We start from the raw sequence: 23,557 nt of genomic DNA on the forward strand, positions 1-23,557 counted from the left end.
AAAAATAGGATTTTTGTTTTTTGGAGAATCCGTGAACACATTTTTAAAGAAGTCAACAGAAATGCCACTTCAAACACAAATAACCATTTCACGTAATGAATGATTTAAAGCGAAGTGTGTTCTTCGCTCGCTAAACTATCGGTATCTTCAGTGTCAGAATTAGTTACAGCTTGTACTCGAGCATATTCGTCGGTGTCGATGCTTTTACAAAAATGAATCGCATACTTCAGTTTTTGTCGAAGAACTGTTTTGCACGAATAACGCGGCATTTTCAGAAGGAAAAAGCAAGTGTAGCTTTCAGGAAGAAACTGGTCCGGTGGATTGTATTTATCCATTACCTGACAAGAAAACGGCACGGTATACAGTAACTGCCTTTTTGTTTCTTACTGAAGAAATGATATATAAATGGTTTCTTACTTGTAAAACAAAGTCTCTGCCTCTAAAATCTGCAATTGTGCGCGGCAGACGTGTTCTGCCCCAAACAAAACGAAGAAAAAGCGATCGTTCTGGGTTGGAAAATTCATCCATGACTTCCCAGAACCACTGAACAAGTGGTGCCATTGCTTCAATACCTACAAAAGATAATTTTTTTTATTTTAAATCAATATATAAGTACATCTATGCGACACATTTACAATATCGAACATATACCTTTATATGTTGCAACGGACTTTAATAAATTAAGCGGTATGTCCGGACTACCGCAAACCATCGTTTCAAGTTCAGCACCGCTAAATAGTGCCAATAGAGGCACAGGAACGACTTTCGATAAGCCTTCTCGTACGGCTGCTACTTGAGCATCAAATTCGTGGAGTCTATAATCTAACGCCAATCTTACATATTCGTGCCTATTTTCTGGTGTTATTTTAAGATATCTGAAAATTTAAAAAACAGTTTTTGTCGTATAAAATTTATATAATACTCACATACATCAAATAAATATACATTAAATAAATAAATAATTAATAAAACATAAAATCTAAAAATTACCTGTTAGATAATGCCACACCATGCCCTGCGGCGGAAGGCGTGGAAAATGGCATTTCTAAAGTCTGAAAGACCTTTTCGTCGGGATCCATGTTTCTGATGCAAAGTAAGCCAGGGACATAATCTCTGTCGACTTCCGTCAAATCCGTAGGTGTCAGAGATATGCCTGCAAGCTGCTTCCAAACTGGTTCGGCTAGATTTAAACTCAATGGACTACCAGTTCGTACAGCAATGCCCATTAGAATGCCTAAGAATTGAAACATATTCATATGCAATTGGGAATCGGCCATGGGATTTAACAAGAAGCAATCTCGGTTTGTGCCATTTTCTTCGCGACCGTTTGGTGTAGGTATAAATAGTGGCAAAGAACCATTTTGTAATTCATCACACATCTCTGCTATACTTTCGCTATATCCACCGCCACAATCGTCAACGCTTTCCCCTAAAATAATATACGTAAATGTATTAACGATTTTGTGAAATCTAATAATAAGAAATCGCGATTATATATGTGAATGAGAATACGTACCCACGAATTTCACTTTCCATACTCTATGAGGTAGAAACAATACATCCTGTGTCAAGAGAGACATCTTCGATACCATTTGGCCAAAGACTGATTTGATACCGTCTGGTCCAGCTAATCCACCCTTGGCTCTAGCTCTTTTCACTTGTATTCTATTCAATTCAATCACAGGTCCATGTTGACGATCCCTGACCATTGTTGCTTGAATAACCTTGCGGAATGTCGCTTCTTTTATACTATACACTAGCATAGGAGCTAATTTGCTCAGCCCAATATGACCGGTGATCGGAAACATAGCCAAAGCAGGGCATAAAAGTTCCGCGAAGTGATGTAGCAACACCAGCCTATTACGCAATACAGAGTATGACAGATCTTTAACTAGATCATATTCCATGGGTGTGGATGCTGGCATTCTGCTTTGCGTTGCCTTCGCGGTACTCCAAGCTAACGTATGCGCACTGCCGCAAGCGACTCTCGTGATTTTCTTGCCCTGCAATGCGTGTACCAATCTTGGCCTGTGAAGTGCACTCGTAGTGCCGTCGCCGAGTTGACCCTCGTCGTTGTCGCCCCAAGTGAAAACCTCTCCTTTGTCGGAACACGCGACACAGTGTAAAGAGCCCGTTGCTATCGAAATGATCTTTTTCCCTTGCAATGCAGCTACCTTACGTGGTCTACGTACATGGTCATCCGTGCCATGACCTAAGCGATGATAGTCACCTTTGCCCCTGCACGTAAATAAAAAACATAAAAAAGAATAGTTAAAAAAATAAGTCATTAAGAATGAATAATAAGATATAATAAAAATAAATGCTATATGTTGTTATTACCAGGTATAGACCGCTCCGGATCTTGTTAAAGCAACTGAAAATTGACTACCGCATTCGACTTTAACTACGCCGAGCCCGGCCAGAGAATCTATCTTCAATGGAACCTTACATCCGTCGCTTCCGCCTCTACCTAACTTTCCGTAATCTCCATCGCCCCAACTCCATACATTATCATCGTCAGTTACGCAGAGCGTTTGCGCGTCGCCGCTTCCGCACGCCACATCGATCACTTTGTAATCTTGCAAAGCCTCCACTACTTTCGGTCGTAATTGATCATCGCTGTCACCGTGTCCGAGACGTCCGTACCGTCCTGCAATCAATTATCCTTTTACTACAACGCAAAAATCTATACATTTTTCTAATTTTCTAATAATTATTTATTAAACGTGTAACAATTGTTAAATATTTTTAAAAGCATTTCCGCGCTTCATTTGTCTATAATCATATCTTACCTTTTCCCCAGGTGTATAGCCAACCAGCACTGGTAATAGCGGCGCTGTGATGTCCACCGCATGCTATATCTACAATCTCTACACCGAGTAAATCTTCAATCAGTTTCGGCCGATCGTACGACACCTTATTACCATGTCCCAATTTGCCGTCGTCACCTTCTCCCCAGGAATACACATGACCCTCCGAGCTTAAAGCGATGCAGTGCTTGCCTCCCGAGCTAACGGCCACTTTTTTGATAAATACATGCTGTATTGATTCCAATAGCGTCGGGATCATAACAGAATCCGTTCCTCCTATCCCGAGACGTCCCGCCGCTCCATAGCCTACAAAGCATCACATTAAAATTCGACATATAAAACAATCCGTCGAGGATAATTAGTTGTTTGCCGTACCAGTCGAATAAATCTTTCCATCAGCGGTTACGGCAAACAAAGTTTGTTCACCACCAGCAAGTTGAATTGGTCTGAGCGCGGACAAACTTTCGCACGGTGCAGGTAGTTTGACTTTCGGACCCTCCAAGCCTCCTAGTTGGCCCCTGTGATTGTGACCCCATCCATAAATCGCGCCTGATCCATCCCATGATAGCGTCCAGTCTTCCGGACGTCGATTTAGCCACTGCAGTAACTGCTCATCATGTCCCTGTTTGAATATGTTGTGACTCTCATGATCCTTTGTACAGTCAGCGTTTCCGTCCATCACGTCCATTTCATTCAGCTGTTTCGTGACCTCGTAACAGAACGCCTTTGGCAGAGTGGTACGATCAACAAGCGACTTCGCCACGCGAGCAGCAAGACAATACCTTCGGAACCAGGACCACTTATGCATCTCGGAACAAAATTGCATTCCATCTAGCTCAAGATCGCATGCGAGCGCTACGAGAACCTTGAAGAAGTCACTATGCATCAGTTGCTTACCACCTCTAACCATAGGATCCTCGTATGTGTATTGCCTTAAAAGTGCTTGTGGTAGGGAACCAAGCAAAGATGAGAGTGTCACCTCGGGCTTTATGCCTGGCCCATTTGTATAAACCACCTGTAATTTTCTCAACGCCCACATCCTCTGCTGCGCGGACAGAGTGCTCAGTTGACTGCACTGGCTCAGAGCGGTGGCCAAACGCGAGGCGACGTTCTTATCAGAATTTATTAGACTGTTGTCCATGAGGAGATGTTCAGCTAGAGCTATAGTCGGTTGCGATAATACTGCTCTATCGGATCCAAGCTCGTACGGCGCTGTTTTCGCTAAAATAGGGTACACTGTAAATTTCCAACCCCAGCCATTGACGGATCCGTCGGAACAGAATCGCCATCTCAACTCATCTCCTTGGATTTTGATTTCTGGGCCCCACTCGGTCCAGTCTCTGCCGGATCTGACCGCTACCACTCTGCCGCTTCCGTCCATTATCGTGAGCGGGTCGTGCCGTTTCTCCGTAGAACATAATCGATCGAATTCCACTCGAAGCGCCTCTGCACCGGGTATCTTCACGTGGCCGGTCAATGTGGTGTCATCTATGTAAGGGTGTGGCGTTTCTTGCACTACGGGTTGAGGTGTATTATTAACACAATTGCTATTGGCCGCGGTGTCTTCCAATTCTGTGACGCATAGTTCCAGCAACATACTGCCAATGGAACCATTGACCTTTCCCAGAGCAATCAGTACCGACGATATTGTCTCTTTGGCTGACGCGCAGACTCTATTGGCTACCGCTAACTTCAACAGATCCACCAGAACTCTCGCATCGTCTTCCGTTAATGCCGATGTAAATTCATCCAAACCAGAAGTTGTCGCACCGTCCTCGCCCACTACTTGAGCGTTGGACGTTAAAGTAGCCGCTATAACACTCATTGCGCTCGTTGACATCTTTGAGGCACGCGAGGATAGACTGGCGGAACTAGACATGGACATAGCTAACATGGCTAATGGATAATCCTCTGTTTCGGGAGTCAATTTAGGACTGGTGGGAACATTGACGGCTTCGGCGACGTTCGCCGGAGCCTCTCCTCCACCTTGCGCGATGTCACCAACGTTTTGATAAACCGCATGTTCAGTACTCGATGTCATAGTTCCCTCCGATGGTGGCACGTCTGTTGCAGCTGCTATTGGCGCATGCTTCGTCGATGAACAGCCATTCAACATGGAATGACTCTGCAAAGCCGTTACTATTGCCACTCGTGCTTGCATAATAAGAAGAGCGTTTATTACATGTTGCAAAGCTTGCTGTTTAGCGACGTTACTCTCTAATGAAAGTATTATACTGGCGAGCGACGGTCTCGTGGCGATGGTATCACTTGTCGCAGTAACTGTGCCATTTTGTTCCGGTGCATTATTCAGGCCCAGACACATCTGGCCTAACGGATCCCTCACCGTCGGGAATGTGACTGGATCTTGATTCCCATTGCTGGGCTGATCGACCAATACCCAAGCTATACTGTGACTCGAGCCGCAAGATACTCTATTAACTCTCGCATCCTCTAGATCGTGTACCAATGACGGTTTTCTGTTGACACTCGTCGTGCCGTTGCCTTGTTGCCCATGATCGTTGTCGCCCCAAGCGTATACCTGACCAGTATCGGTTACCGCAAGACAATGCAATGCTCCAACTGCTACATGAATGATTTTCTTACCCCGTAGACCTTCAACCAGCGTGGGCTTCCTAACGTGGTGATCATTACCGTGACCCAAGCGAAAATAATCTCCCTTTCCCCACGTCCACACTTCGCCATATTTCGTCAGGGCGAGGGAAAACTGCGCGCCGCATTCTACCTGTATGACGCCCAAATTATTCAATCGATCTACTAATAAGGGCGTATAACAGCCATCGCTTCCGCCTCGACCAAGTTTGCCAAAGTCACCGTCACCCCAGGAATACACATAGCCGTCGGTAGTCAAAGCCATAGTTTGCGCGTCTCTGCTACCGCAAGCCACTTGAACGACTCTATGTCCGACCAAAGCTTGTATCAATTTTGGTTTTGTTTGCGTGATGGTATCTCCATGTCCCAACCTACCGTACTCGCCTAAACCCCAGGTGTACAATTCGCCGTTACTCGCGATCGCCGCCGAATGTCCCGATCCGCAAGCAATGTCTCGGATCCTCTTTGATTTTAGTGCTTCGATGAGCTTCGGTTTATCCAGCGATATGCAATTTCCGTGTCCCAGTTTACCGTCTTCACCTTCGCCCCATGAGAATATTTTGCCATCCTGAGTGAGTGCCAGGGCATGCTTCCCGCCTGAGTGTACCGCCACTTTCTTAATCACAAATTGACTCAGAAAAGGTATGGCTTTTGGTTCGCACATGTTGTTATCGTCTCCTAAACCTAGCCTACCATTCGTTCCTTCCCCGCAAGCATACAATTTGCCTTCTTGGCTAACGATAAAGAGAGTTTTACTTCCTCCGGCTATATGAATAGGTTTTAATTTTGAGAGGATTTCACTGTACACTGGTAGCTTGATTTTGGAACCTTTCAAACCTCCTAGTTGATCCTTATCATTCAAACCCCAAACGTACACGGCTGATTGCTGAGGCGGCGTATCGACGCTACGTTGTATCGCTACTTGTTGCTGCAGAACTTCCCAATCAGACGCGAGGAAAGACACCGAGGTCGTAAGCTGATTCTCGAACATGTTCTGACGGCCTATTATGCGCAAACCATGTATCTTACAGTCTATGCCGCCATTTCGACATTGCTTTATCGCTATTTCAATACACGGATAATATTCCTTCATATCTTGAAGAAGTGTAACATTAGTATCTGAATAACGTATAGTTATCGTTCTTAATTCCACTAAATTAGTGAAGGAGTCTCCTACATTGATCGCTATTACAGAAGGCATATAACTACTATCCTGTGGATTGATGATAATCTTCAAGCAGTGTATCAAGATTCCAGGTAACATCTCCAAGCGAATCCAGTGTTTGCCCTGCGATCCACAACTTTGCCAATATTTTCCGGATCCGTCTACCAGGCGCGTTGCCCAATTTTCTCGCGAAGACACGCTCAAGGTCCTGATGCACTTGGACCAATCATCGATTAAATACGATTCCGATAGATCCTGCCTATGGTATCTGCCTGGCTTTCCGGCATAAATGGCTGCCGAACCAGGTTCCGTAATTCTATTGAAGCCGTGTCGGTGCGATCGCTTGGTGTAGAAACAATTCTCGCACAGATCATAATCGTCGCAATACTTGCACTTGAATCTGGGACCAGAAATCGGCGTCAGGAGGCATGAGTGGCAGGCAACAAAATGATGACAGGACGGTACCTTCTCCATTTCGACTACACAGCCAGTCCATCCGTGCTGCTGTGGAAAATCTACGGATACATTCTTGCCACTATTAGTTATTGCCGTGACCACTCCGACGGAATGATGACTTACAGATCCCCAGTTATACTTCGGCAAAGTTACCGACGCCTTAACTCTAACTTTATCCCCGACCTTCAATGTGGGCGGTGGACCTGGTAAAGATGGCGGATAGCCGAGCAGTTCTATGTGGATAAAACGCACCCAATACGTACCGCCTTTGCGTTGCCATGCAACTTGCGCATTCAGATCGTGTAAGTTCTCCGCATCGATCTTTACTACCTGGCCGACATCGCCGTACTCTACTTCCTCGTAACTCTTACAACATCGTACCAGCATACCTGGTACTACGTTGTCGCGCACATAAATTGCGTACTCGTCGACGGACAGGAAATCTGAACGCTTCATGTACGTCGGTAATGCAGCACTACTTATAGCACCTTCTTGTCCCGATGGAGAATCGTCCAAATCTTCGCTAATCGAATCGTCACTGCCATCAGTTAGTCCATCCAAGCTGGACAAGGTCTCTGTATCGCTGAGAGCAGCGTCCGGATTTTCCAACAGCCAGCCCACCGCACTTTCTGCTGTTACACTGCCTTGGTCAGCGACGCTGATGCTTTTGATAGCCAATTCAGCGCTTTTCTTATGAAAACCCATTTCGATTAATACAGCTACCAAAGGACTCACAGGCGCCGCTGCGGAGCTCTTCTTCGCTGTTGTGTTGTTTTTACAATGTCTTCTCTGGCTCGACGTTAAGGAGACCAATGAGCAGTCAGACGTAGGGGTAGTAGGATCTGAAGTTATGCCGGTTCGTTGAATAGGCGTATGTCTCATTTCAGAGACTAGATATTGAGAGACCGCTAGAGCGGCCTCCTCTAATTCTTTACGTTTAAATATCGGTTTCAGTGGTTGTGGCTTCGTGGCGCGCAATAGTATTTCCTGCAGAAGCGTGGAGGTACGTCTTTCATCATCATTGACTTCATTAATTAACGAATATTTCAAGATCTTTCGTAATTTCGATTGATATGCGAGCATGGCTTTTCCGGCGTTCAAAGCCGCGAGTTGTTGCTGTTGGCTTCGTAATATCGTGGCGTTGACAGCGCCAGCAATAACAGGCATGCCACCAGGTCGTTTATCCATGCAAGCAATACCTAAAAACAAATTAGCCCAGACAGATATAAGACTCTCCGTTAAAGGCATTCTTTCCAATTGAAATTTCTCGTTAATCCGCTTCGCCGCGTGGAACGGCACTATCTTTCGCGTTGCATTGCCATTCCACAGTTGCATAACAATCTTCGAGTGTTTCGTAAACTTGCAAACTGTGCCTACTTCTCCGTCAGAATTTACCAAACCGCCAATTCTTATCCTATTATCCAAACCACCGATAACAACAAGAGTCGCCATGACTGTCCGTTGAATACAAAGACCATTTTCGCCACCATTCTCATTCATCTGTATGTGGAATAGCGAGCTTTCGTTCCAAAGATCCACTGTCAACGCTAATTTTGTGGTAAGAAATTTATTTATGGCTTCGTTCCATCCAGGAAGAGAATGCAGGAATCTAATCAACCATGTTAGTTCCTCAACTATGGTAGAACTGTACGACGCGGTCAAAGACATCCGGCATTTATTCGAGTGAAGTTCAGAACTGGCAGCGATATCACACGTAAGAGCCACTTGGCCTAATATCCCAAAGGACTTCTCTAAGAATTGCATCATGTTGCTTAGAACTGTCTCTGTTCCCCACGAAGGCAAAACAGCTGCTAGTAGTTTCGTGATCATAATTTGCTTCTCAAGACAAGGCTTGGTTTCGTCAATGACGATACCTAGAAGAAGATTGAGCCAGGCTTGCGAACTCAAGGACTTACACAAATCTGTTGATTTTGCAATCGCTCTCAAAAGACTAAAAGTAGCCCAAGTTTCGTGATGCTGCCTCGCTAGTTGAACATGCGTAGTCAATTCGCTGGATCTATTCGCAGTAGATATTATACCGTGCAGAGTGGAAGTAAGGATCTTGATGGATATCGCGGGTACTTTATCCGCTTCTACGCCACAGGAGAGTAAGATTATCCGAAGTAAGTTCGTTGACGCCGACTTGAGACACGTGGTCGGATGTAGATCTTCCCCGCGGAAACTGTTCTCCGTTTTATTTCCATCGAGTGAAGTATCGCTATCGGTCTCGTCTCTATCATCATCGGGAGGTGTTGGTGGATCAGCGAGCTTTAGATCGTATTTACCTTCCTTACCCATGCGATACGAATTCGTCGCGCCATTGTCCCACTGTACTCTTATCCATCCGTCCTCGCCAAGTTCGCCGATGACTCTACCTACGCCTGGTGGTGGACCGTCTTGATCTCCCCATTTCCAATCGGCCCCTCGTACAACCCGAGTGCCAACCTTCATCAACGCTGCCAACTCCATTCCGCTGAGCTGAACAGTCGGTGGCTTGTTCTTTTGAAGGGCATCTTCGTAAATCGCCGTGATTTCCGTCTTAACTTTCAACGCCTCACCGTCTCCGCCTTGTCCCTCGCCATTCTCGCAGAAACTCGCCGACGACGGTCCGATTTGTCTCAATAAAGTCAAGATGCTGGATAACAGACCCGAATTAATCAGTAGTCCGATCTCATTGGCACACTCATGATTAGTCAACATACCAAGGATAGTCAATAAGAATCTCGCTCTCGGTAATTTTCGTAGCCAAGTATAAGTACCTTGATTCAAGCTGCTCTTCCCACTGACTTTCTGTTTGTTAGGTAGCTCTGCTTGTACGACATACGTCCGTAAGGCTTGAACCGCCCATGAAATCACCTCGGCTTCAGCTAGAACAACTTTGGACTTTTGATATGGCGTCGTTAACTGTATATTATATAGGCAATGCGTGATCCCATCGCTGAGAGATTTGTTCTCATAGGTCAAACCGAGCCAACCGTTAAGCAAGGAATATTTCACCGATGGTATTAAATAGTCTCTTTTCAATAACTCTCGCATCATAGAAATACCTTGTTCCCGTACACGAGCGCGTTGCATTTGACAGTACATCGCACGGCGCAACGTCTCAACGTCTCCGCCAATGCCGTCATTGATGACGAACTCGATAATATTTGTCATTAAACCGTTATAATCGGCAGTGGCCCACTGCATCGGTCCGCATCGAATCTTCTCAGTTATCTGCATAATCTTGTTCTTTATATCCGATATATCTTCCAGTTTTGCGGAGGACGACGTCGCGGCAGTTAGACCTTCCTTAGAGGAGGACGTCGTATCTCCATCCGGTTTGTTTTTCGTTTTAGCATTTTGTATCGACGTATTCAAAATATCCTCCGGTTTACCGCCTCCGCCGGATGAATCTTTATTCTTATGAATATCAGCTAAGACCGTGCGAGCAGCTCTCTTGAATCTAGGAACGGTATACAGTAACTTTAGATCCTCGAATCCTTTAACTTCATAACTCGTCGCGGATCTGACCTCGTATAGAAGAAATTTGCATCTCTCTTGCGCGGGCGCGCAAACTTCCTTGTAACTGCGATTCTGTTGTTGCCTAATTCGCACCAAATTCCACTTGGTCTGATAAATCGTTCGTACCATGTCGGCTAACTGATTACTCAGTCTCGCGCTGTTAACGGTCTTTAATTCTTGTTCTGCTAACGCGAGCGCTTGTTGCCCCAAGCCAAGGTGTTTGATAATCACAGCCATTAAAACGCGACTGATTTCCTCGACTGGATGATCGCCGCAGAAATCAGCGTGAGAGAATAAATTGTTAGTCTTGGAGTATCTATCGACTAGCGTTAAGAATGCTCGGACATGGCCGTCGTCAATTTTATGTGCCTCTGCTAATGCATGTATAAACGCGATCGTTCGGTCGTCGTGCTCCTTTTGCTGCTCGTTCTTCGCGTGCACTGGGAGCGGTGGTTCCGTGGGCGAGTTAGCAGCGGTTGATGTATTACTTCTTGCTTCATCCTTCTCTTCCTCGTATGGATTCGGCGGTTGCAAGACTTGCAGGCCACCTCGTAAGAAATTTGTAGTGAGCCATACACCGGCTTCCTTCTCTGCCGATTGAAGCGTCAAGCTTTGCCGCATTCGGTAAGCGTGCAAGCCCAGCAAAAATCCTAGGGCTCTTTCTGTGTCCAGCAGGGATAAACAAACGTCAGTTACCTCGATCGTGACTCGTGCATTTTCATTAGGCTCAGCTTGACAATAATGACCAACGAAGCAGGAGTCCATCATACTCCGCGGTGGTGACAATTGACTATACGGTACACCACATTGCGTTACTGTTGAAGTTTCGTCCCGCCCGATGATGTACCGTTGTAGCATTTCATAAGGAGACCAGGAGCCATCATTTCTGATATCCTGCACGTCATAAACGTTGTTATTTATCACTACCCACAGGCCGCCGTCGCGATTATGATTCTCCAAATCCGCCCACCGTATCAAAGAGGGCTCCTCCTGGATGGGTATCTTATTTCCATGTAGCGGTGCGATGATTCCCGGCCAAGACAAATCGTCCGCTTCATTTTTCTCCATCGTCGGCGCCAGCTTTACGAAATGGTCCAATGAGTCCAGGATCGGTGCAATTACGTCCATCCAGTTCATGTCAATGAGCAGCATAGAGTAATCTATTTGCAACAATATCAAGCAAGTCACTAATTCAGGAAGTAATACGTTAATTACGTCGCCTTTCAGGACACTAGCGATGGAGATAAAATCTTTGACAGAACGACCACCTATTTCAGCAGCCAACGGCAATATCTCGGTCGCATGGTCACATATCTGCGCAATGTACTTCTTCAGTAGCGATTCTGCACCCATCATTTCCTGATCATGCAGATCTTCCGTGCGTGACTTGCGTGTAATACACTCATATACTTGCGCGATTAATAAACGTTGAAAACGCAAAAGAAGATTCAAGCTAGGTGAATTGTCAAATCTTCGAAGATGCTCGTTTCGATCTACCTGCTGTGAGCCTTGTTGCAATCTAGACTGTGTAATGCACGTACCGTTTCTAATTAATTGCTGTATTAGTTGAAGCAGAGATATAGTTGTGATGTTCTTCCCCGAATTGAAACCGTCTTTTATGCCCTGTCTTGTTTCGATTTTTACTTTAACAGCATTCGACGTGCCCACATCTAGAAAATCCTTCTCATCCGGCATGTCTGCTATTTCTACTTTGATCGCAGCCTTCAACGCTAACTCCAATCCACCATCCACCATTAGACTAGATACTAATAAATCGGCCATAAACCGTTGTCCACTGTTTATGTATATATTCGCTGAACTCGATTGTTCCACATTGTTCGACGTATTTGGCAGGAAACTGGACAGTGTCTTTGCACGCTCGTTAGCTGTTGGTAGCAATATGCTCCAACCCGTTTGCAGAACCACTTGCGCCGCTTCTTGAATTGTCGCCAATATTCCGGTCGCACTTGCCAGGTTGACGCAGCGTTGCTTTAAGGAATTTAATAGCGGACTGCTAGTTGCCAGCCCAACGGATTTAGCATCAATATTATGCGCTAACATGGTATGTAACTGTAATCGGAGCAAGTTCAATGTAGCTACCGCCAGACATTCGCGATCCTGTGTAGGCGGTCGTATTCCCGGTAAGCCCTCGCAGGACTTGGACAGGAGTGTGTCGAGTAGTTGGAAAGTCTCCTCGCATATATCGACGACGAAAGCCACTCTACTAGCTCCGCCTGACCACGCCGACATGCACCAGGCAAAACTCTGGGTCGGACCTGTCGCCAAACCAATGACCGTCTTAGAGGATAACGTTGGACACAACGTAGGCTCAGAAATAATGGGACCTAAAGTAGGATCGATTTGACCGTAATCATTTCTACCCCATCCGTAAACAAATTGATCTTCCGTCAGGGCCAATATGTGAGTGGTGCCTACAGACAGATCTTTAACTTTTCTATCTCTCAACGATTCGATGACTTTGGGATATCTGACGTGTTCCTCGCTGCCGTGGCCTAGGCGATATGCATCACCTTTTCCCCATGTGTACACTTCTCCGTGAGCCGTCAATGCCGCGGAGAACTGACTGCCGCAAAACACCTTTACCACGTTAATATCCAGTAGCTTATCGACGATCTTTGGCGTTTTGGATCCATCTGTGCCTCCCCTACCTAGTTTCCCGTAATCACCGTCTCCCCAAGAGAAGACTATGCCGGACGCGGTCACGCACAAGGTTTGAGAGTCACCACTACCGCAGGCCACGTGTACGATCGTGTGGCCCTTCAACGTTGTCACTAATGTCGGAGTCATGACATCGTCGGAATTACCATGGCCTAATCTACCATAATTTCCTCTTCCCCAGGTGTACAATTCGCCGTTGGCGCTTAATGCTGCTGAATACGTACTGCCGCATGCTATGAATATGATATTCTTCTCTAGAAGTGCTTCGATAAATTTCGGTTCGTCGTAGGAGATGGTATCACCGTGTCCAAGCCTACCGCCGTCTCCATTACCCCAGGAATACACACAGCCATCTTGCGTTAACGCTAAGTAATGTTTGCCATCTGCGTGAGATGCAATCATCGCGATCGGCTTATCGGAAAAACCGTGCACTCTTTGCGGATATTGAGTTTCGGATCCGTGATACATATTGTAAACGTTGCCATTCAACGACAAGATCATTAATGCTCGCTCAGTGCAGCACAACTGCTTTATGCCCAATTCCGCAATTGCATCGCAGTAAAAGGGGGTAGAGCCATTTCCAAACTTGACACCACCCCAAGCTAATACCTCTTGAAATGTTTGCTTGCCATTTCCATTCCTAAGAAATACTCCATACTCTGTACTAGCAGGTGGTAAAAGAGGAGCGGCCAATCTGCTTAAATTACACATTATAATAACTGCGGCTTTTCTCAAGTCGACTGATACGGCGTCGTCGTCTGGCAATCGTAAATATTTAAGTAACACTTCGCAGGGACCCGGCGTAACGTTTCTGTCAAGATGTCTGCGAGATTTTGTCGCTGGTATCATATTCAATCGTCGTAATAGTGGAACGAGTGGTGCTGTGCTTCCAGGTGGTGTAACTCGATTGTCTTGATTTTTATTTTTACCACTGAGATGAAGTAATAAAACCACGGAATCTAATAAACTAGAAAGAGTAGCCCTTTGCGCAACCAGTTCCAGTAACAAGCAAAGAGCCGTGTGCTGATCTGACAATGGCACTGGACGCCACGATCGTCCGGTAGTTACCTCTCTGAAAATAAATAACACATATGTCTATTCGTTGTATAAGAAATGTGTATGAACTTATAAAAGCAAGATGTATATACCCTGTGACGACTTGTCTTAAGAATTTCGCTGATCTTTCTACGACTTCCAACCAGACTTGAGAAACGTTACTCTCATCAAAAAGAGTCGCCTCCGGTAACGATTGCAATGCTTCCAATGATTCGGTCAATAATTCGCTACAAAATTCAACGTCTTCCCCAGATCTCCAAGCCCGTCTTAAGTACGCGAACGAGAAATTGAGGGCCGCGCGTGAACCAACGCGCGCTAATCCTAAGGTCGCCTTTTCATTAGGTCTCGGTCTGCGATTAACAAAAATTTAAGCATTTATAAGAATGATTTAAAGTATTATTTCGAACAAAACACACAGAAAATAACGTACTCTGAAGAAGATCAACATATAATTGTATTTCGATACTCTGCATATAATGTGTGCACGAGAAAACAAATCACTTAGGAAATTTGACCTGTGCTGTATGTAATAGGATTTGCAACATAAATATGACTTATTATATAATCATACATGCTACATATTATACATAATTTTATACTCAACGTTTTTTGTAATTTTCCGATAGACTTTGGTAAATTTGAGGTATCTTTGATCTCTTGTGGTTTATGACGAGACAAAGCAGTGAAGTATCTTCGAGCGACTATCAAGCGTTGCCTCAAACGTGTAGCGGATAATGTACTATTTGCGACTTCGCAACATAGCTTCCGTTGCTCCTTAATCGATAAATCGATGCATCCCTTCAAGTCTGTTAAAGCTGAACGTAATTAAATAAATATCAATAGAAATTTAGTAAAACAATAAAAATAGTTAGTATTTATTATTTGTGCATACAAGTATATATGAAAATATAATAAATTATTTGCGATACTGATATTTCATGTAAACAATAAAATTCAAATTATTTATATTTATTTATAATAAATATAAAATAAGACATAAAATCCATAGTTTAAGTAAAACGTTTGCTTGCATATATTTTAGCAGAATAAATAATTTAAGTAAAAATTCAAATTAGAATTTAAGTAGTTTGAAACAAATAAAACATCATATAAATATATTTACATGGCTGGGGTCCCCAGACCCACGAGTCCATTATCCGCTTAGCAGACATAGACTTTTCGATTATCGCTGTTGTTCTTGCAGTTTCTTCCTCGTCCAGTTTCTGGCATAGAGTACAATTACAGCCATGTTGCGGGCCACAAATTCCATCACAGCAAAGACAAGACAACACTCTCATACCACAATAATAATGGCCATTTTCACCTGAAAAATATACACACAAAATTAATAAAAAATCTTTTAAAAATTAATATTAATATACTAATAGAATTACTGTTTGTTTACAACTTCTTAAATCTTTTTAAATTTTTCCTATTATCAAAAAAGAGATAATATATTTTTTGGAGACAGACATAAGAAAACTTAATATAGATTAAATCTATTCCTATATTTCTATCATTATTTATTTCTATATTTATTTACCTTTTTTTGCTACTATTCCAGCAGCATTGACTAAACCATCACTGAAAGAACCAACAATTTCACCATCTCGTACCATCTCATTCCACAATTCAGCCAGTCCATCGCGATAAAGGAATCGTTGTAGGTCAGTCTTCAACCACTTAGCGTCCAATCTTACTTCTGGCCTAACTGTTATATTTAATTGGCTGCTCATCTTGTTTACAATCTTATTCATAAAGATTTCCAATGTATAGCCAGATCCGTTAATACTTTCATACAAATGGATCTCTCTCTCTCTTTTAGGAGATTCTATTACAAATAATAGTATAATTTCCTTTGAAAATACTGTTTCCTTTTCTCGCCTCCATGCAATCGCATGACGGTTGTTAATTTGTCTCTCCGCGGATCAATAAATAGAAAATACTGTCGCAAGATTGATTAATTTTATTATCTTTTAAGTCTCTTTCTCTATCTCTCTCTCTCTCTCTCTCTCTCTCTCTCTCTCTCTCTCTCTCTCTCAAACTCTTGAGCTTGAACTCAACGTTAATTAAAGGAAAAAAAAGGACAAGAGAACATTCCTTCGGACGAATTCTCGAGACTGTTAAACGACTATTATTCTTGGGCGCAGAATTCGATTACGGGAGAAGGACGAGGTTAGCGATAGCGCACTTTGAGGCGGCTTACCGGAGTTTCTACCTTTGCCGCCCGTTTCGTCCTCTAGTCCTCGTCTGTCACCATCTGTAAACATTCATCGCTGTCAATTCACCAATCGCGACTAAAAACTCAACGGAGCACCGTGACATGACGATAACGTTATTTTGACGCGCACACATCCATGCATTCAACAAACACACAAAAAGATTTTCATCTGTTTCACCTCCGATCCAGATAGTCGATCGGCTGTTTGATTACCCACCGATTATTACGAAACTAGTGTCGCCAATATTCGCGCGATAGCGCGGTAATCGACCGCGCTCAGTGCGCGATATATTAACGATGATTACATGCTGCTCGTCGTCGTCCATCTGACATTTCACACGTGTCAAAGAATACGTACGACCGCGAGATTTTTATTATCACAAGATCTTCCACTTTTCCTGACAGTCCGGACCAGTCCGAACATCGGACATTCTTTTATCCAAGATCAGCTGTTTCCCTTCAATCACGATTTCCAATACCGTTTTGCGCTCGCCCCGCGATCACGTGACCACGTTGGCGCGAAAGAAAACGAGGTTTATAGAGAATTTACTCACTTTCATTACACTTAGGCTGTGTTCCAAAATTTACTGCCAAAAAATCTACAGTTTACGTTATGTGCAGTATAGATTTTCAGTACCGACAGTAAATTTTGAAACACAGCTGTTGATTGATAGCGAATTTGAAATTTACATTATACTAGATTACTGCATGCTAAATGCTGCTATGCTTGAAATTAGCAAAGTTAAATGTAAGAACGTATGAATATTTTAAACGATAAATCCCAGATAGCAAAGTGTTTGTTTTGTTATCATGTAAAATCGAAGTATACGAAGTGAAATCAAGAAATACATTTTGTACAATGCAGCAAATACTTAAGATATTAATTGAATACTGCAAGATATTAGGATAAATATAAGAGTAAGTCGAATAGATAATTCTGTTTAATTTTATTTCCAATACATTGAAAATTAATAAAAAATAATAAGGTAACGTTTAATAAAATTATATATAACGTAATTATACATTAATAATATAAATGGATATAAATTATTTAACACATTATATAATAATATATTACAACTATGTATTATAATTGTAATATATTTTAATAATTATATGATAACTTTTTATGTAAAATGTGACAAAACTGTTCTGAATAGCTTTTTCATTTTCTAAGTTTTTTTCTATAAATCATAAATTCTCTAATCCTATCTTATAGCGTAATGTATGTATATGCCAGAAATGTCAAGAGACCTGTTTTTTTTTTTTTTACTAAACTTTTGCACCAGTTTATCTTTCTTCCTTTTCTCTCCAAGAGGAAAGAAGAGGAAGAAAGATGAACTGGTAAAAATCCAACCCAAAAGAACAGGCCTTTATTGCGTTAATATGAAGCAATATGGCAACTTTCATGTAAAACACATGATTGGTGATTCCATATCAGCTGTGCAAGTCCAATGGTGACTGCCTTTTGTACATATTGCTTTCGGTCAAAATTTTATAGGTTAAATTCTACATTGAATGTTACAAAATATTACGCTGTCCGAAGTGAACAAGGTACAAAATAAAATTTCACAGTGAGCGTCTAACTACCAAAAATATTTGAAATATGTTCAGTGGCATGAAATATTCGCTGAGATACAATCCGAATAAATTTGGTAAGAAACTTATTCATGCCAATAATATTCCAATTTGAAAGAAAATTGCTATTATTAAATTGTAATAAATTTAATATTCTATCTATAAAATGTTGAAAAAAAGTTAATGTGATGCATTGGTTAATTGTTGATGTAATTTTAGGTTGTCAATTACTGGCATGTTTCTCGACGAAAATTACACTTAAAAGTAATCTAACGAAGACAGAATGCACACGAGGTGCTCACCCACACGCATGTGGACAACCGACGTCAGCAACGCATTCACACTTGATAAAGCGTGGCGAGGTACTACCAGGTATATCGCTTCAGGAACTTAAGAGAAGACGTTCCAAATTAGTGGAGTGTGTTACATTAATGGCAAATGCCAAGAATGTACACAGGCAACAAATAGTCGTCATACCTGCGTCATCCAAGGTTTACATGTCTGACAAGATACCATATGTCTTTCGGCAAAATACAGACTTTCTGTACTTCTCTGGGTGTCAGGAACCTGATAGTATTCTAGTTCTTACATGTAGAAAAGATAAATCGTCTTATACTTTATTTATGAGAGCAAGAGATGAACATTCAGAATTATGGGATGGCCCAAGAACTGGCGTTGAAATGGCGACAGAAATGTTTGGCACAGATTACAGTCTGCCAGTTACAGAATTTGAACAATTTTTAGCAGCACTCATACAAGAAGACAAAGGCAGCATTGTATGGTATGATCATGCGGATGTTGTTCAACCGATCTTGCATAAGAAGTTGTGTCAATTGATTAAATTGACAGACAATCAAATCTTTGCTTCCCCCAAGATTTTGTTTCATCAAATTCGCTTGATCAAGAGCGCCTGCGAAATCGATTTAATGCGGGAGAGCTGTAGAATTGCTTCTGATGCTATTGTAAAAACAATTCAATCTTCAAAGCCAGGGATGAGCGAGCATCAGTTATTCACTACTGTAGATTATGAATGTCGTATGCACGGGGCGGAATACTTGGCGTATCCTCCCGTCGTAGCTGCGGGCAGGAATGCAAATGTAATACATTATATCAATAATAATCAAATTATACAAAGCGGTAATTTAGTTTTGATGGATGCAGGTATGTACTGAGATATGTAGAACTATAGGCCTATTCTTTTAACTGAACTTCTTGCACCGTTCATCTTTTCTCTTTTTTTCCCTCCGTAATGTGGATTCAAGAAATTCAGCTGAAAAGAATGGATCTTTTAATTAGTACATAATTGAAACTTTCTTGCACGCTTTTGTCCACTTACAGGTTGCGAGTATCACGGATATTCATCCGATATAACGCGGACGTGGCCAATTAGCGGCAAATTTACGCCGGAACAAAAAGTTCTTTATGAAATAGTACTCGATGTGCAAAAAAACTTGATAAAGAGCCTGAAGGAAATGCCGTCGTTGGATAATGCATTCCGCCATATGTGTTTTCTTCTGGGAGAACGGTTGCAAGAAATTAACGTGATACCGAAGAATATAGAGGAAAGTAAATTATTAGCAGCTGCATACGCATACTGTCCGCACCATGTCAGTCATTATCTTGGAATGGATGTGCACGACACAGGAAAAATATCCAGAAGCGTAAAGATACAGCCTGGAATGATAATTACAATGGAACCTGGTACTTGAATGCTTTATATTTGTCTTAAAGACAAAGAACTATTTGTAAATTAATTTATGTTTTTTTTCATTACTTTAGGTGTGTACATAAATCCGAAGACTCCTTACGCACCGTCACACTTCCATGGTTTAGGTATACGTATAGAAGACGATATTTTAGTAACAGAAAATGGCCCAGAAATCTTGACGAAAAACTGTCCAAAGGAGGTAGCGGAAATCGAAGCTCTAGCAAGCTAAAAGTCAAGAAGTCAGTTTAATACTCTCAATGTACATAGTAAAACAATATGCTTCTATTTTTTATTTACATATATATATAAAAAGTATAAGTATATGGGAGTAAATACGCGGACAATTGCATTAATTGTATATGAAAATAAGGGAGTCTTTGCTTTCGAATATACAATCTAGATATATTTTTTATACATATATAAAATAATTGAATTTTTTATATTCTTCCAAACCCGACTTTCACTTACTATGACGCGTTTATTTCGTAGATGATTATGTCGAAAAATTGCTTTGTACAACATGACTCTATGTACATATATGCCTGTGTATTATAAAGTTATATATTATCTTATTTAATAAGGATTCAAACTAATAAAATTGTATAATACGTAGAGACCTTCAATACTTGGCACTTCTTTTATTTTAGATAACATATTTTAGATAACATACATTTTAGTATAAATTCATACAAAGAAAACTTCTTATATTATTCGAAAATTTGTTTAAGTGGAAATAAACGAATATTGCATACTTGAAACCAGTAAAGTATTACTAGAATCAATAACAGTAGAGTATATACGAAAAGAGTTAACGCGATCATTGGTACAAAAATATTCAGGTCGTATCACAATCTATGGCACAATCGCACTGTTACTTTAATGAGATAAGTATTGTATTTTGATCCGCATGGATGGGCAAATACGTATGAAGAAAAAAATAAAAAACAATTGCTTTCTACAAAGTGCTTTAGCAATAGTAGCATTCAAAATGAATGAATACACTAAAATATGTGTAAACATGTACAGTTCTTTTCACGATTGTATTTGCACTGTATCCATGAGACTCTTGAAAAAGCAATGAATTGCTATTGTTTCGTTAGCCGGATCACTGCTCACAACTTCCGTAATTCAACGTCGGCTCGTTTTAAATTTATGAAGTTGGAAAGTTGCTTCGCTCGCAAACGAGCCCAAACCAAGTGATTCTGCATCGCATGGATTTGCGCCGCCGCGAGTGCAGCTGCTTCTGGATGTATGACTGTCGTACAGCCAAGTCCTATAAATATAATTTAACTTTACATTTCAGAAGATAAATTCAATTACTGTGAATACAAATTATGTAAAATACCTGAAGGAACGTCAAGCGAGGACCACACGCTTCGTTCAATATTGTCTGACTTCAAAGGTGGGCAATTTATGACAGGCAAGACCGTATTGCCGGAGAGTACTGGACCCAAACCATTACTGCGACCGGCTACCGCTATCAGTACCACCTACAAAAAAAGAAATAAGAAGCTTGTGATAAATGGAAATAAATAATCTTTTTATAGCTATATCATTTTCTTTATCGTAACAAATTTTGTGATTAAAACATAACAGGATAACGCAGATCGCTTCGAGGGTCAGTACAAATTTTTGATACAGTCATCCTTTGCTAGCACGTTTGATATCACAAATTAGTGACCAATGTCGTAATGATAAATATCACGATAAAATTGCGCAATATTGTGTTGCTATCATCAGCATTGTGTAAAAAAGATATTCAAATGACTTGCATATGCTATCTCTAGTAATATTTTTATGATTACCAATAATAATTATTAATCATATATAAGCATTTTCGTAATTTTGACAACGATTTAGTAAAAACTAATATTCGACGAAAACCTACATTTCACCTAATCTATTGAAAATTTATTATAATGAGATGTGAAAAGATGAAATTTTAAACGTACGTTTTCTCCGCTGCCTTCATATTCAGCAAGAATATTTAGAGTTTCCTCAGTACCCTTATGAGCACTGCAGATTCGAAGTTGAGGTTTTAGACCTAATGCTGTAGCATACTTTGCAATTTCTCGGCAATGTCCCTCGTCAGATGGTGAGCCCATAAGTATAATAACTAATGGAGTGGGTGCTTCAATAACATAATCCAATTGCTCTTCTACCCATTTAAAGTTACACTTTACAGTCTCCAAACTTTGTTGTGTTACATTGGATAGATCTCTGTATACCTAATAAACAGGTAAACAAAATTTTTAAGTCACAGTTCATAATATCGAGGAAAATGTCCCAAACTATCGAGAAAAAAATTTTACCTGCTTATCTTTCATTTGTTTCTTATCTCCAGAAGGCCAGAGTCTCCAGGAATCACTGTCGATAATATCAGCTAACAAAATTTTTCCATCTGAATCCACACCGAATTCTATCTTCATATCTATCAGCGAACTATTACGTACTGTCCAAGCTCTCTCAAGAATCTCAAAAATGACAACAGTAGTGCGTTTCATAATATCTACTTCATCCTTCGTTATCTTCCTGCCGCCCAATTGGAAGCCCGCGGAAATAATTTGCTCGTCAGACCATTGTGGATCGTGATTAGCATCATCCTTGAAGAACGTTTCCTGCAAAGGCGGATTGAATCTGTAGCCCTCAGGTACCCCTGAAACAATTGTACATGAATAGTATCGCATTCTAAGCATTCTAACATTTTCTTCAACTCTGTTAAGTCCAAGAGAAAGATATTGACGTTCACATACATACCGGGATGTCTTTTTAGAAAACTACCAGTTGCCTGTCTTCTAGTAACCCATTCAATTGGTATCATGTCACATTTCTTTGCTATGAAAGACTTTGGACCGGCGGATTTGACGTAAGCTGTCTTGATACCAACTTGATTGAGCAACCCGAAGACCTTTATGGTGGTAGATGTGCTAATCGTCGCTTTGCCTTCTAATGCATGAGACTTTGCGCCGTCGCCAGCGGTAATGCGGTCCTTGCTTTCCAGCAAACATAAGGTAGGATCATTTAGAAGTTCATAAACCTTCTTCGTTTTTCCTTCGTTGATAACTTTCCCAAGTTTATAATCTACAAAAAACAGAAGAGAGAAAATTATCTTTTAATATTGATTACGAAACAAATCTCTTTTTATTTTATAACAAATACAGAAAACAAGTCGATTTTTTCCCCTCCTTTGAGTGAATGTTTCGAGATTGTATGTAAATATATTATTTTCATCAATAGCCCATTAATTAATTATATAATTTTCATACAAATATCCATTGATTAATTTTTCAGATACATAGCTGAAGTTAAGCTGTAATAATATTTGTTGTAAACTACATAAAGTACAGATATGTTAGAGCACTTGTATGAAACACCGGCCGGTGTATGAGCAGTGCATTATCGACCACCTGTTGCTCTGGCAAAATCCGTTTATCCCTTTATGTTTTTTTTCAGTAGGATTGCTTCGAATTATTCAGACACAAACGTCACGAGATTCACGTCCATGATTAATATCACGTGTCCGAAAATCGTTATACTTGTCTATGCTTCTACTGAACATAAGCGGAAAAATCAATCAAATTAATGCTTCTAACGAACTTACTAGCCATCTTTCCAGCTGCTCTAACGTCTACTATTGGAATGAACGTAAGTCCCTTGATTTCACATACATTTCTTTAGCAATCCCCACTACGATCTTTGTCTGCCTGATTTCCGATTGGCTCGGAACTTCTCTGGAGCTCTCTCGTTACGACAACATGATATCACAACAA

General features: G+C 41.4%; 4 protein-coding genes across 5 annotated transcripts in view; 1 reads left to right on the forward strand and 3 right to left on the reverse strand.

The window, feature by feature from the left end:
• LOC108750577 (sarcosine dehydrogenase, mitochondrial) overlaps positions 1 to 16,700 on the reverse strand; it is a 22,669-nt gene extending 5,969 nt beyond the window's left edge. Inside the window, exon 1 of the mRNA XM_018490108.1 lies at positions 16,487 to 16,700. The gene's annotated coding sequence lies outside the window, so the exon portion shown is untranslated. The remainder of the gene's footprint in view (positions 1 to 16,486) is intronic.
• LOC108750574 (E3 ubiquitin-protein ligase HERC2) lies at positions 7 to 16,234 on the reverse strand. Its single transcript, XM_018490095.1, has 12 exons — positions 15,824 to 16,234; positions 15,404 to 15,604; positions 14,885 to 15,095; positions 14,373 to 14,630; positions 3,186 to 14,296; positions 2,793 to 3,116; positions 2,341 to 2,650; positions 1,517 to 2,238; positions 991 to 1,429; positions 652 to 875; positions 418 to 572; positions 7 to 338 (listed from the first exon to the last, which is right to left on the reverse strand). The coding sequence occupies exons 1-12, from the start codon at positions 16,035 to 16,037 to the stop codon at positions 105 to 107; spliced, it is 14,403 nt and encodes a 4,800-aa protein (XP_018345597.1). The 5' UTR covers positions 16,038 to 16,234; the 3' UTR covers positions 7 to 104.
• Positions 16,701 to 17,920: 1,220 nt separating the features above from the next.
• LOC108750580 (probable Xaa-Pro aminopeptidase 3) lies at positions 17,921 to 21,166 on the forward strand. Of its 2 annotated transcripts, XM_018490112.1 has the most exons (5): positions 17,921 to 18,156; positions 18,299 to 19,240; positions 19,418 to 19,780; positions 19,859 to 20,026; positions 21,091 to 21,166. In XM_018490112.1, exons 1-4 carry the CDS (start codon positions 18,108 to 18,110, stop codon positions 20,014 to 20,016), a joined length of 1,512 nt encoding a protein of 503 aa, XP_018345614.1. In that variant the 5' UTR covers positions 17,921 to 18,107; the 3' UTR covers positions 20,017 to 20,026; positions 21,091 to 21,166. The 2 variants fall into 2 exon arrangements, with proteins under 2 accessions (XP_018345614.1, XP_018345613.1); XM_018490111.1 differs by lacking the exon at positions 21,091 to 21,166 and having other exon boundaries at positions 19,859 to 20,798.
• On the reverse strand, positions 20,883 to 23,490 carry LOC108750581 (multifunctional protein ADE2). The gene is made up of 6 exons (XM_018490114.1): positions 23,389 to 23,490; positions 22,545 to 22,868; positions 22,100 to 22,443; positions 21,740 to 22,015; positions 21,133 to 21,277; positions 20,883 to 21,060 (listed from the first exon to the last, which is right to left on the reverse strand). Exons 1-6 carry the CDS (start codon positions 23,393 to 23,395, stop codon positions 20,900 to 20,902), a joined length of 1,257 nt encoding a protein of 418 aa, XP_018345616.1. The 5' UTR covers positions 23,396 to 23,490; the 3' UTR covers positions 20,883 to 20,899.
• Between the last annotated feature and the right edge of the window lie 67 nt (positions 23,491 to 23,557).

Source organism: Trachymyrmex septentrionalis, unplaced genomic scaffold (assembly GCF_001594115.1).
Source record: "Trachymyrmex septentrionalis isolate Tsep2-gDNA-1 unplaced genomic scaffold, Tsep1.0 scaffold37, whole genome shotgun sequence".
Classification (NCBI taxonomy): Eukaryota; Metazoa; Arthropoda; class Insecta; order Hymenoptera; family Formicidae; genus Trachymyrmex; species Trachymyrmex septentrionalis.

Coding starts and splice junctions, on each gene's coding strand:
- LOC108750574 (XM_018490095.1), bottom strand. CDS start 16,037: ATGAATAAGATTGTAAACAAGATGAGCAGCCAATTAAATATAACAGTT. Junction 14,297..14,372: donor TTAAGACAAGTCGTCACAGG/GTATATACATCT, acceptor ATTTATTTTCAG/AGAGGTAACTACCGGACGAT. Junction 876..990: donor GGTGTGGCATTATCTAACAG/GTAATTTTTAGA, acceptor TTAAATTTTCAG/ATATCTTAAAATAACACCAG.
- LOC108750580 (XM_018490112.1), top strand. CDS start 18,108: ATGTTCAGTGGCATGAAATATTCGCTGAGATACAATCCGAATAAATTT. Junction 18,157..18,298: donor ATACAATCCGAATAAATTTG/GTAAGAAACTTA, acceptor ATGTAATTTTAG/GTTGTCAATTACTGGCATGT. Junction 19,781..19,858: donor GATAATTACAATGGAACCTG/GTACTTGAATGC, acceptor TCATTACTTTAG/GTGTGTACATAAATCCGAAG.
- LOC108750581 (XM_018490114.1), bottom strand. Junction 22,444..22,544: donor TTTTCTAAAAAGACATCCCG/GTATGTATGTGA, acceptor CAATTGTTTCAG/GGGTACCTGAGGGCTACAGA. Junction 22,016..22,099: donor AACAAATGAAAGATAAGCAG/GTAAAATTTTTT, acceptor CCTGTTTATTAG/GTATACAGAGATCTATCCAA.